The sequence below is a fragment of the Podarcis muralis genome, chromosome 9, assembly GCF_964188315.1.
Source record: "Podarcis muralis chromosome 9, rPodMur119.hap1.1, whole genome shotgun sequence".
Classification (NCBI taxonomy): domain Eukaryota; kingdom Metazoa; phylum Chordata; class Lepidosauria; order Squamata; family Lacertidae; genus Podarcis; species Podarcis muralis.
In genome coordinates this window covers 2,027,800-2,041,779 of record NC_135663.1, presented here as the reverse complement: position 1 = coordinate 2,041,779, position 13,980 = coordinate 2,027,800, and the positions used below count along the sequence as shown (strand labels likewise).

The window sequence follows — 13,980 nt, the reverse complement described above, 5'->3', positions numbered from 1 at the left end:
TTATTATTATTATTATTATTATTATTATTATTATTACTATTATTATTATTGTTGCAGCATCGGATGAGTGAAATTGCTAACACTTAGTCTAGTAAGAAGGGCAAGCTCCTGAGATGCTTCTGCAGCCTCTGTCCTCTCCTCCTCTGCAACATTTGCTGAGTCTGAACCGCTTTCTGCGCCTGGATCTTCCGGCTCGAGAAAGCCTGTTGCCTCTTCAGCACCCCACCATTCCTCTCCTCCTCCTCCTCTCTGCCCCACCACCACTCCCCAGGCTCTGAGCCTTCCTCCTCTGGCTGGCTGGTGCCTCCCAGCTAACCCCCCACATCACGACAAATTGGGACTTACTAGCAGATAGAATTAAGTCCCTTAGGAAATGGCATTCCAGGGCACACCTGCGCCCCTGAACTTACACTGTCTTGTTTATTTTCTTGGTTTTTTGAGGATTGGCCACCAAGAAGGTATGGATTTGCGGGCACAGCGTTGTGTATTGGGCCGAAGTCCGCGCAGTTTCGTCCAGGTGGGGCAGCAACCTGGGCTTCCCCTCGAATATAGAGCTGTCGTGGATCAGCCAGAGGGGAATGAGGTGGCATCAGCTCCTACCATTGCTGACTGCTCGGATCTCTACGGCGGGCCCACCTGATATCATCATCTTTCACCTGGGTGAGAACGACGTGGGCGGACAAAGGATTTATGACCTAGTCAAGGCTATCACTGAAGACTTGGAGGCCTTGCACTTTCAATACCCACGGATCAGCCTTTGTTGGTCCGAGCTACTGGAGAGGCAGCACTGGCCTATTATTCTGAGGCCTGGCGCCCCGGAACCGCGGCAGGCATCCATGAAAAGATCAAGGGAGAGAATGAGGAAGAAAGTGAACAAAGACGTAACGCACAAGGTGCAGATGTTGGGTGGCTGGGTGATCCGACACCCTGACATCACAGTCGAACGGGAGGCCTTATTCCGACAGGATGGGGTAGACCTCTCCGATGAGGGACTTGATGTTTGGTTGACTGACCTGGTGGGAGGCCTAAAGTATTGTTTTCAGATGTGAGCGGTTTGGCGGTGAGCATTTGCTTGAGGGCCGGTTGATGCATTGGATAGGCGTAGTCTTGGATTGAGGGGAGGCTGTAGCCTCTGCCTACCCCTCCGGAAAAGGGATCCGGGAAAGATGCTTCTGCTCGGATGCCCAGGTGGGGGCTAGGCCCAGGTGCAATCCAGCAAGGGACTTACTCTTTGATGCAGGTCAAGAACTCGCTCACTTCCAGTTGACCCCAAATTAAGTCCTTCCGGCAGACGGGCCAGAAATTGTTTGTTCTCCCTGATGTCTATGTGAAACCTCTTACCCCAGTAGTTAATAAAGCCATGACCTGATTTTACCCAAATACTACTTGCCTTGTCTCTTTATTCATTGAATTTAGGGGGGGGTCCATAGGACAGGGGATGCATGGTCACATAATTCTGCTCCCTGTCCTTGGTTGGCGCCATTGAGTGCCAGCACGTCCTCCACCATGAACGATCCAATGAGGGAGACCCATTGGGTCACTTTGTGGGCAGCAAAGGAGGTCCTTGGGCTGAGCTTGCTGCCTGGGAAGTGGATCCTGGCCGCTTGCTCAAGCGAGGGGGCAGACTCAGTCTGGTCCCTGGGCATATAACCAAGGCCCCTGACTTACCTTAACATCCACTTCCTTGTTATTTTAGGATGTTCTTTGGGGTGGGGATTTCTGAAAAAGTGGGAAGGCATGGCGTTTGCTGCAGGGCGAGTCAGACGTTAGGGCTCACCCCCACTGATTAATTCTCCCGGGGGCCCGAGAGTTTCTCTCCGTGCCTTGCAAAAGCTCAATCTTATGTGCTGAATCGGGTCTTACCAGATTGTGTGGAAAATCAGAAGAGAGGTTTTCCATAACCCGAGCTTCAGTGCAGAGGCGAGGAGGGGAAGGTACCAACTGCAGCAAGCCTAACACCTCTTCAGGAGCAGCAGGGAATTTATGCAGCGAAGGAGAGCTCAGTGTTTTGGTTTTGAGATCCTTAGGAGGATAAGGGCCTGCAGCGTAATCAGGAATCTGAAGGCTGAAGTTAGAAAAACAAGTTTGTCTTTTTCTGCTGCATCCCCTCTTTCAAATTGGGAGGCACACTATCCTGTCTACTGCCTTGGCAGCAGGACAGGATGCAAGATCTGACGTGCTATTATTTTGCTATGGTTTAAAAGGGTAATAGTCTTGTGCCATCTCAGATTGCATCCTATGTCAGGGTTCACATGGTCGAAAGCTTTTCCATTTCCTACAGAGAGAAAATGAGCACATTGGGGTGATGGCTAGGCTTCAACCCCTGTCCCTGACATACTTGTTTCCTACATGCAGGGATATTTTTTTTAATTGCTCAGGAAGTGGACTGCCTGTGTCAGCTTCTGCCTTTGACAATATGGGGGCTATGTAGTAGGTTGGATGGCTTCAAAAGGGATTAGACAAGTTTGTGGTGATGATTGGCCCTGGAGCAGAGCTAAGCGTCCTGGATTGTCCTTGATCTCCAGGCAGATATTTCTTCTGAAGAAGCCACAGAGGGCTGTCCACAAGTGCCACAAGGGTTCGACATGAACCCTCAAAGCTTGCTAAATGACAGCTGGCGAAATCTAGTTAAGCTAATTTAATGCAGGGTAGTGGAGACAAAATCAAGGGACACTTTCTACAAATGGAGGCCAGGCGGCAGAAGCTGAATGGGCCAGTGTGGAAACAGGAGCATTGGAAGTGAGCGCATGAATGGACATGTGAGATCCTCCCAACCCTATAATGACATCTGTTTTTGTAATTAAATTTGTAATTTTGTAATTAAAGGCAGCATTCGTTCCATTATTTTATCCTTTGCCAACCTGGTGCCCTCCAGCTCTTTTGTGCTGCAGTGCCCATCAGCCCAGTTGGGTGAATGCTGCATTAATTATTGCCTAAGAAGAGCCTGTTGGTTAAAAAGACTGAAAATTGTTTACTGAATGTATAGGAGAAAATTGTGTTTATTTAAAAACACTGGTAGCATTAAGATAAATTCAACAGTGTAAATAAGTTTTGATGGCTGTAGCAATGGATTACTAATGGTTTAGTTCATGTGCAATATGCAGGGATTTATGATATGCAAAATGAACCATGGAAGGAGAAGAAGGGAAGTCATAGATGTAAGGTTATTTAAATGCATATTTTGAAATGTAATTTAGAAAAGTTAATACAATTTATTTATTTTTTTAAAAAAGAAGATGTTTATTTTTTTAAAAAAGAAGAGCCTGTTGGATCAGCCTTAAGGGGGCCAATCTAGTCCAGCATCTTCTGCCATCGATCACCCTCTCCACCTCCATGAATTTGTCCAATCCTCTCCTAAAGCCATCTAGTTTGGTGGCCATTCCTGCCTCCTGTGGTTTAATGGTGTGTTGCACAAAGAAGTATTTCTTTATCTCTCCTGCGTATTTTGCATCCGCTCTTCAATCATGTTTTTTTATTAAGGATTGCGTTCACTTCATTATGTGTTACGTTTTCTTTTGCTAAAATAGCTTTTGCTGCTCTTCCTGTGTGCTGGGCTTCCCCTCCTGTGGTAATGGTGGTCCAGGACCTGACTTTGGCATCTGTCAAGTATGCAAAACAAGATTTACAAGCAGCTGCAGGAAACAGACCAATGCGAATTGTCAAGGCAGTTTCTTTTGGCATTTCTTGAAATGATGGCTCGGGATAAGAGCTCTTTCGCTCACAGGCTGTTTCCCTCTTTTTCATCCCCTTAAAGACTTCGGTCGCGGAAGCGCCAGTGGATTGAGCTGAGTAATAATGGTGGCCAAAAGGAAATAGTGTGTGCAAATTGGGCAGAAACCTGCCATGAGTCATAGCTAGTGCTGCCATCTCACTCACCCAGCAGACTTCTGCTTCTGCACCAGAACTCCTTCTCCTCCTCTCCCCTCTCCCATGGTCTTCTGCACTCAAAAACTGCTCCAAAATGTTTGTGGAGTCTCCAGATCACTTTTTTTTTTGGGGGGGGTGCACAGCGAGAGGAAGCAATCCTGCTGCACAAGTGGAACTCCATTGGCGAACCATTTGAGACAACCCATTATGATGATGATTATGATGATGATGATTTGGCTTACGCCCCAGGCAGGTCACTTTGGTGTTGCTAGCGCACTGTTAGTCTTCTCCCCTGGAGGTGTACTCCATTGTCTCTCGGTGTAGACTTTATTGATATTAAGCCGCGCTCCCTGGTTCATGCTGCCCATTATTGCAGGCAATATTGATTGGTGCTGCTGCCAGGACAATATTTGATTCAGGCGGGCTGCCTGCCAGTGTAGACATTATTGACCTCAGTGATTTGCAATCTTGTGTATACGCAGCTGTCTTTTATCGTTTGCTATGCCTGCCAACAAGAAGCAAGCTTCTGGTGCTTCTCCCCCACGCACTAGGCACAGGACTGCTAGAGTATCTCAGTACTCTGCTCCTTTGTCCTGTTGTGTTTGGGTTTGAACATTGTTTTCCCCACCAACTTTATCCCGGCGGTTAATAACAACATGGCTGACGCATTATCTCAGTTCCAGATGGATAGTTTTCCATTTTTAGCGCCCGAGCCCCAGCAGTTACCAGAGCATTTTTTGGAAGCTTGACGTGATGCAGGGAGTATCTGCCTCTTGCACCATCCATGCTTAGATCCTACAAAAAGGCGTGGTCCGTTTTTATTGCTTTCCGCACAAAATCTAACTCAGACCTTGCCAGCCTCCTACGGAGGATCACGTATTGCCTTGTGCACCTCTGGAGGCTAGGTTGCATGGCTAAAACATTATCCATCCAATCTGCTGCTCTTGCCTTCTTCAGCAAATGTATTTTCTGTTGATCCCTGCGCAGCATTTATGGTATGTAGGGCGATGAATTTTGGGGTAGACTTCAACCACCAAACACAGAGAGTAGGAAAACGATCACTTTTGACCTCCTTTGCCATATCTGTAGGGATTTAACAGTCATTTGCTGGTTAAAATACAAGTCTCGCCTGTCTTGGCAGGATATGTCATAGCATTATTTGGGGCCCTCAGAGTGGGCGAAGTTGTCAATGAGGGTGAGCCAGGCATTTCCTCCAGGGGGTTACTGTTAGAGGACATCAATTTGTCTTAGAATTGGTAATATGCACCCAACAATCTAAAATCAGGGAAAGGAGCCCTTATCAGACTCTCGGCATCAGAGCACAAGGGCCCGTGTCCCGTAAAGGATGCCAGGAGATACCCCTGCTTCAGGCGTCCTGGTCCGGGCCCCTTCCTTATTCACCAAGATCGCTCTCGCCTGGCTCGACACCAGTTTACCCGCGTGATGCGGAAAGCTCTCCAGGCCTGTGGTCTCCCGGCTGTGGATCTTGCTGTGCATTCCTTTAGGATTGGTGCTGCCATGATGTCTGCCCATTGGGGTGTGCCAACCAACAGAATCAAGGATATGGGATGCTGGAGATCTGATGCATATAGAAGGTATATCTGCAAGAACCCATGGTAATCATGCTCTGCACTCCTTTATTTTCAGGTTGCCCCGTGATAAACATATGGATCGTAGGACACTGTATTATCCACTGGGCCCATGTGCGTGCCATCAATACTGGCTTGGGTAGCTGCCTAGGGCTTCCTGAAAATGTCAGTGTCTCCTGGGTAACAAGGTGTGACTTGAAATGGGAGGAGCTTATGCCAATCGTGATGGCCAAAGCTGCCTTGCATGGCCCCCCCAACGCTCTGATTGTTCAACTTGGAGAGAACGACCTGGGTCAAAGGAACGGCAATGGCCTAAACATAAGCATGAGAGAGGACTTTGCTAAACTGGCTGTTTTGTTCCCAGAAATGACCTTAATCTGGTCTGAAATGCTGGTGAGGCGGCATTGGCGAGATTGCTCCCGTCCGCACAGAATCGACAAGGCCAGGAAAGCTATTAATCGTAGGGTGGCATATGAGGTGCAGCTCTTGAATGGACGGGTGATACGACACCCCAACATTACTTACAAGCAGGAGGACTTGTTTCATAATGACGGCGTTCACCTTTCCGATTTGGGAAGTGATGTTTGGCTGGCTGATCTCGTCAAGGGCATTAAGGATTGGTTGCAGGTGTGAGGGTGTTGGCAGCGATCCTTTGGGGCTTGAGTGGCGGTTAGGCATTGGGTAAGTCTTGTTTATGGGAGGGGAGATTGTAGCCTCCGCCTGCCCCTCCTTGTTAAGGGTATCCTGTTAAAGGGATCCGGGTGTGTGGTGCCTGTCCAAAGCCTGGGCATGGGCTAGGGCCATGCCACAACCCCTTCGGGGATCCTGGGGGTGCCACGATTTGATGTATATCATAGGGCTCCCGCTACCAGTGGTTTATTCTTAGGAGGCTCCTTGCAGACATGCAGGAGTCAGGATATAGTCTGGTTTCGCCCAATGCTTAAGCCAAACCGCTCACATGTGTAACCAATAAAGTTATGGCCCATTTTATCCCATTAACCTAAATATTTGTGTCTGTTTTTTTATTATCTAAGGGGGCTTAAGGGCCCGGGGTCTCGACACGCAGTGAGACCAGGCTTGATTTCTGTTTGAATCCAAGACCATGGTAGGCAGTAGCCCCCAAGCTGTGGGGTCATCCTGGGGTTCCTTTTGCCCGTGGGGAAGGCCACTTCAACCTGCTGCTCCCACCACTACCTGTAAGTAGTAAGGAAGTAAATTGTTATCTATACCCCGCCCTGCCCGGCCAAGACCGGGCTCAGGGCAGCTAACATCAAATATCAAATACATTAAAACACAATTAAACAATTGATTAAAATACAGTTTAAAAATTAGAATCAGGATAAAATTAAGTAACTGCCCATGAATTACAACCATAGGGGTTGGGAACCTCAAGTATTCATCAGGGCCAGCTATCCGTGTTGATCCCACATGAGCCAATAAAAGGGCCAAAGAGGTAACTTACAGGGTTCCATGGAGGGAGGTCAAATTGGGCCCGGACTGAAGGCCATGCAGAACAGCTCCATCTTGCAGGCCCTGTAGAAGGATGTCAAGTCCTGCAGGGCCCTGGTCTCCTGCGATAGAGCGTTCCACCAGAATGGGGCCAAAGCCGCAAAGGCCTTGGCCCTGGCTGAGACCAGTTTAACCTCTTTGAGACCTGGGACCTCCAAGATACTATTATTTGTGGACTGTAAGGTCCTCTGCAGGGCATACCAGGAGAGGCAGTCCTGTAAGTACGAGGGTTCTAGCACGTATAGGGCTTTAAAGGTTAAACCCAGCATCTTAAACCTGACCCTGTACTCCAGCGGGGCCAGTGCAGCTGGTATAGTTCTGGATGAATGTGGTCCTGTGGCAAGGACCCCGTAAGGAGCCTTGCAGTGGCATTCTGCACCTGCTGGAGTTTCTGGGTCAGCTTCAAGGGCAGCCCTGTGTAGAGCAAGTTACAATAATCGAGCCTGGAGTAGACCGTTGCTTGGATTACTGTGGCTAGATCAGGGCGAGAAAGGTAAGGAACCAGCTGCTTAGTAAGGCGAAGGTGGAAAAATGCCGCCTTTGCTGTAGCTGCAACCTCCATAGAGAGAGAGGGGAGTCGAAGGTTAAAGCCAAACTCCTGATGGAAGGCGCTGGCACTAATTGAGCCCCCGCAAGAGATGGGAGTTGGCCCCCCAACCCCATGTCATCCCGACCCAGCCGGAGAACCTCTGTCTTTGAATGATTTAACTTCAACCGGCTCCCACGCAGCCCCAGCTTCCAAGCATCTGGTCATTGTGTCCGGGGCTGAGTCAGGATGGCCGTCCATCAACAGATAAAGCTGGGTGTCATTAGCATATTGATGACAACCCAGCCCAAAATTCTGGACAAGGGGGTGCATAAAAATGTTAAAAAGCATCAGAGAGAGGATTGCGCCCTGCGGCACTCCACACACCAAGGGGTGCCGCGACAGCTCCCCTAGCGCCACCCTCTGTCCCCGACCTGAAAGGAAAGAGTGCAGCCATTGTAAGACTGTGCCCTGAATCTCTACGTCGGCAAGGCGGTGGTCCAAAAGTTCGTGGTCGACCATGTCGAAGGCTACTGACAAATCTAAAAGAATCAGCAGTCCCGACACACCTCGATCCAGCTGTCTACGGAGGTCGTCTGTTAGGGCGACCACAGCAGTCTCAGTCCCATAACCAGGAAGGAAGCCAGACTGAAATGGATCCAAAGCCGATGTTTCATCCAGAAACCTACTAAGCTGTTCAGCAACCGCTCTCTGAATTACCTTGCTCGGGTACAAAAGGTTCAAAACCGGGCAGCAATTGGATAGATCTAAAGGATCTGATGTTTTTTGTTTAAGAGCGGACGCACCACTGCCTCCTTCAACTCCCCTGGGAATGTCCCCAAGCCAAGGGACAAATTGATGATAACTCAGGGGGATCCGCACCTCATCTGGACACGCTCTAATCAGTCAGGACGGGCACGGGTCAAGGAGGCAAGTGGTGGGCCTTCCAGCTAGGAGGAGTCTGTCCACATTGGCTGGGGGTATCCTATCGAAGTGGTCCAATACTGGACCAGAGGACAGTCGAGGGGTCTCCAGTTCTGTTATTGTATCCAAATTAGCAGGGAGGTCACGGCGGAGCAGCAAGACACTGCAAAAAGGCTCGCAAATGCCTCACAGCTATGAGTCGAATTCATATTTAAATTTGGCTGTCCCTCTGGGGACGTTAACGACCTAATTATTCTAAAAAGTTGTGCCAGGCGAGAGCTAGCGGATGCAATGGAAGCTGAGAAGTAGGACTTCTTAGCAGCTTTCACTGCCATCTCATAGGCTTTCCTAAGTGTCCTATAAGATGTTCTTGAGCCTCTGTCGCGAGCATGTGACGTTGAAGTCTCCCAAAACCAATAGGTTAGGAACTCCAAGGCCCAGTCTGCTACCACCTCCAACAGGCCTGACAGGGTGGCTGCCAGTGCGCTATGTGGTCGGTACACCAGCCAGACAGCCAAGGTCTCCTTGGTGCCCCACACCAGGCCAACACATTCAATTCCGGACATCGATGGTGCTGGCAGAGCCCTGAAAGAGCAATCCTCCCAAACTAACAATGCTACCCCTCCCCCTTGACCCACAGTCCGCGACTGGTGAAGGATGGAAAAACCCAAGGGGTGCCATCTCATGGAAGGCAACTGTTTCACCTTCGTGCACCCAGGTCTCTGTCACACAAGCCAGGTCAACCCCCTGCAAGGTGAAAAAGTCTCGTAGGGTAGCGGTTTTATTGCCTATAGACCTGGCATTGGACAACACCAGTGACAGAGGTGGGTAATCCCTGCTCACCCTACCCTCGTCCCTCGGGATGAGGCGCAGATTGGAAGGGGTTCGAGCATCTCCGCATCTCAAGCTCCTTCGCCTATTGTATCTGCCCCCAACGCCATACCTGCTTCGCTCCTCAGCAATGGTGATCCCAAGCCCAGTGTTGGCCTCCCTTATAAAAGAAAGATGTCCCTTTAGTGATATATCATCCCTGGTCCAGGTCTCCTGAATCAAAAGGTGTGATGTTGAGATAAAAAGTAAGTGGGACAAGTATCCCTGATGGATGCAGCCCATCCAGCTACATTCCAGGTAAAGAGGGTGGCCTGTTGGTTGTCAGTCCCTCTTTCCCTCATGGGATGGTTGAGAGGCTATTAATTCCTTCTGTGCCTTTGGGAGTATTAAGGAGGCATGTGCTGCAAAGTGGGGATCACTGGCCAGCGAAGAGTCAACTTCATAATCAGGGACCTCATTTGTCCTGTTTTGCCAGGGGTGTAGTAGGGAAAGTTGGTCCTCCTGTGTAAGGGTAAGTATCTGGGCACCAGTTGAATCCTAAGTTTTAGGAGCATTAGGCAAATGTCCGTGTATAGCCTGGGTACTATTGTGTAGTTTCAACTGTCTATCGGCGACATGTGGTTCTCTGAACAGCTTAGGAATGTCAGGGTTATCAGATTCCCCCTCTTCATCACTGTCGCTTGGGAAGAGAGGATGAGCTGGGACAGCTGAGACCCCTTCCCACTAGGGACTTTCCTGGGAGTATTACAGGACTCTCTTTCCTTTGCAATTTTTTTTTAAAGTGGGGATGGAATTAGTATGTTGTGATTTTTGAAGGTGGGTGGGTTTCATTTCGCTTGGTGAAGCACCATGTCACCTGAAAGAGGAAGAAGAAGAAGGAGGAGGAGGAGGATTTGGATTTGATATCCCGCTTTATCACTACCCAAAGGAGTCTCAAAGCGGCTAACAATCTCCTTTTCCTTCCTCCCCCACAACAAACACTCTGTGAGGTGAGTGGGGCTGAAAGACTTCAAAGTGTGACTAGCCCAAGGTCACCCAGCAGCTGCATGTGGAGGAGCGGAGACGCGAACCCGGTTCACCAGATTACGAGTCCACTGCTCTTAACCACTACACCACACTGGCTCCTCTTCTCTTCTTGGCCTTGGGGGGTGGGATGGCTTGCAGAGGGAGCCTCAGCTGGTGCATGGAGGTCAGGAAGGGGGAGAAGCTGCAGCCAAAGAGCACTGGGGGGCTGTCTCTGCTCAATGCAGGAGGGCTTCCTGGGCTTAGCCCTCAGCTGCTGTTTCTCCACCTTCTGCACTCACCCCCACCCTGTGGTGAGGCACCATGAGGGTCTTTATGGTGATGTCGACATTCCTGCAAGGCCAGGGGTTGGTCTAGACCAGTGTTTCCCAACCTTGGGCCTCCAGCTGTTTTTGGACTACAACTCCCATCATCCCTAGCTAGCAAGACCAGTGGTCAGGGATGATGGGAATTGTAGTTCAAAAACAGCTGGAGGCCCAAGGTTGGGAAACACTCTAGATGACCCTTGGGTATGGTTACCATATTTTTTTCAATGAATCTGGGGTCATTTTTTTTTTTAAAAAAAATGCTTTATTACCCATAATTACATCTATAAATCAAAGACGTATCTTCCTTATTTTACATAAATCAGTTTTGTCAAAGCAAAAATCCAACAAAAGAATATAAGTCTTCCTACAATAATTTTGTACATAAACTTGACTTCCTATCCTTTCAAAAAAAAATAATCTACGTTAATAAACCTATTGTTTCAACAAGAAAACTCCATGGACAAAAACAACAGGCATATAAAAGTTATGACGCTGGAAGATTTGAGCCCCTCAGGTCGGAAGGCGTTCCACATGCTACTGAGGAAGAGCGGATGACATTAGGTAAATTGTCATTGTCCCATACAGAACAACGAAATGGAAAAAATCTACATCAGACATTCAGAAACCAACAAGCCTGCTATCCCAGCCTGGTTAACCCCCCAAAACTCTGATACCCCATAATTAAATACAATATATTCCCACAGAGACTACCTTACACTGCGTTTAAAACCCAAATCGCATTTGGATAAAAACTGTTTCTCAGGCGGCTAGTCTAGGAGGGGGGAAGGAAGAAAAGAAGGGCGAGAGGCTCCAAGCCATAGCTGCCCACGTTTCCCTTTTTTAAAAGGGAAATGCCCTTATTATGAATAGGATTCCTCGCAAGTAAAGGGAAAAGTGGACAGCTCTGCTCAAAGCGGGGGCTGCAAAGACCCCTCAGAGACCGCGGCGAGGAATCTCCTCCCCCCCCCCTCAATTTTTAGTCCCCCAAAATTGGGGGAGTCTTATACAAGGGGGAATCTAATAAAAGTACGGTACTTTCTGGGCCCGCTCTCTCTGGTCAGGCGCTCCCTCTCCTCAGAGGCTGCAGCGACACAGCGGGGCCAGAGGTTCTTTTAAACCTCCTTTAGCGGAGGCCGCGAGCCGAAAGGAAGTTCTTCGGCTGCCGCCTCAGTTTAAATACCCCCCCTCCCCGCCAGCGGATTGGCTGGCTGGAATGCTCCCTCCTCCCCATCCGGGAACCACCCGGGCGCGCATGCGCAGCGCGGCGGCGCCCTCCGTGCCGCTTCTTCCCCTCAGAGCGGCGTCGGGGGCGAGGCGGGAGGAGGAAGAGCGCGGCGCCCGCGGCCTTGGCTTCAGCGTCTCTCTCCCTCCGCGCAGGCGGGACCCGAGGCCCAGCGCGGCGCCGGCGGAGGTGAAGCGGTGGGGGGAGGAGGAAGGGGAGGGAGGCCTCGGCGCCCGCGAAGCCGCCTCTCAGGCCCCTCAGGCTCCGCCGCTCGGCCGCCAGGGCCCCCCTCCCCCCAATGCGTGAGGGGAAGCCGTGAGGGGGGAAGGGACGAATATTATTCGTGGGAATCAAGAATAACCAGTAACAACACAATGGTTTTTTTGGGGGGGCTCAACATATGGCCAGAACAGGACCGGCTTTGGTTATCAACATGGGTCTGGTGCTCCTAGTACTCCGTTTACTCTTTAGCATATTATACTGTACAGAAAGGCCATAGCTTAGGAATAGAGCATCTGCCTTGTATATCCCTGGTATTTCAAGATAGGGCAGGAAGACAGCCCTGGCAAGCCATTGCTAGTTATTATAGGCAATACTGCACCAGATGGATCAGCTCTCTTGACTCCATATAATTTACTATCTTCATAGTACAGTCTTGCAAAATCTGCCAAGCTAAGTTAAGAGCCCATAAAATCTGTGAAGAAATTTCCTGTGGCTTCTAGGGTGTAACTGAATGTTTCAGTTCTTGGCGTGTGGTTTGCACTCCCCAGATCAAAACCTCATTCGCTGGTGGAAATGGGTCTCAGGACCTTCCTTTTCAATGTATGGTAACTTCCTGAATTGAACTTCTTTAGAATTGGTCAACATTTGATCCTTGCGGTAACTTGGTTTTGCCTTGAGCACCTGTGTTCCTTTCCCTAAAGGTGTTACATTCATACAGAGACCTTCCCAGATTTCCAGTGCCGTAGTGGGATAGAACACAGGTAGAAAATTTGGGTTTACAGAATAAAGAAAGACATTTCTGCATGTGCAGTCTGACCATGTCCTATCTCGGTGAGTTCACACGGTGAAAGAGAATGAACAAAGGAGGAAAATTAACTTCCTTCCAGGTGACCAACTGAGTCTTGGAATACTGTGGTCTCAACCCTTTCGTGCGTTATCTAGTCTTAAACGTGTTAGTTATATTTGACTGCAATTTCCCACACTTCATTTCATTGGTTCATTTCACAAATTGTATACACCGCTTGATTGTGAGAGAATGCCACAACAAAAGCAAGCACCCAAAGGGATACAGTGAAGGTACCTGCCTAATACCATTCATGCTATTCATAGTTCAGTAGGTGGAAGTGGTGGCCTTGCGGCAACTAAAAGCTAGCAACAGGCTTTTAAAGGCAGCAGCGAAAGGCAGAAAATGAGTTCCCTTCTTTCCCTGGAACTGTGCTAAATGATGCTGTGCCTCTTCTGGTCTTAAAAGTTGAAAATAGACATTGCTAGATAAAAGAGGCAAGAGGTCATTCACAAGCAACAAAAAGACCTGTATGCTCTTCTCAGTGACGATAGCCCTCTGGGTGCAGAAATGCATCTTTGATTTGATTGTTTTGTATGTCTTTAAATGGCCCTAATGCTTTAAATGGCCTTTAAAAGTCCTCAAACTGCATATTTTCAGACAACAAAATCTTGTCTTAAAATGCATTTGGCCCGCTTCAAAGGAGAGAGTAATTCATAGGATTTGATCGCCATCTTCCAATATCTAAAGGGCTTTCACATGGAAAATGGAGCAAGCTTGCTTTTTGCTGTTCTGGAGAGCAGGACCCAAAACAATTGATTCAAGTTACAAGAGAGGAGATTCTGAATTAACACCAGGAAGAACTTTCTGGCGGTAATCGCTGTGGAACGGAATTCCTAATGGACTCTCCTTCCTGGGAGGTTCTTAAGCAGAGGCTGCTTGGGCACCTATCGGGGATTCTTTAATTGAGATTACTGCACTGCAGGGGGTTGGACTAGATGACCCTCAAATGTCCCTTCCAACTCTACAATTCTGTGATTCTATGCTGTGTGTGGGAATGGAGTACAATGGTACCTTGGGATACATATGCTTCAGGTTACAGACTCCGCTAACCCAGAAATAGTACCTCGGGTTAAGTCTTGTTTCTGAGCTGGGGCTGATGCTGCAAATATGGT

The 13,980-nt window shown here is 48.8% G+C and overlaps 1 protein-coding gene across 12 annotated transcripts in view; it reads left to right on the top strand.

Annotated features, from left to right (window-relative positions):
* LOC114604421 (uncharacterized) overlaps window positions 1–13,980 on the top strand; it is a 52,063-nt gene that overhangs the window by 35,681 nt on the left and 2,402 nt on the right. For 6 of the 12 annotated variants that reach the window (XM_028744495.2, XM_028744499.2, XM_077933704.1 and 3 more), the window contains one exon: window positions 442–1,380. The exons of 1 other annotated variant lie outside the window; for it this stretch is intronic. In XM_028744495.2, coding sequence (XP_028600328.2) covers window positions 442–1,049 — 608 coding nt within the window. In that variant the 3' untranslated portion in view covers window positions 1,050–1,380. 5 more of the 12 variants (XR_013394109.1, XR_003708300.2, XM_028744508.2 and 2 more) reach the window with 3 other exon arrangements.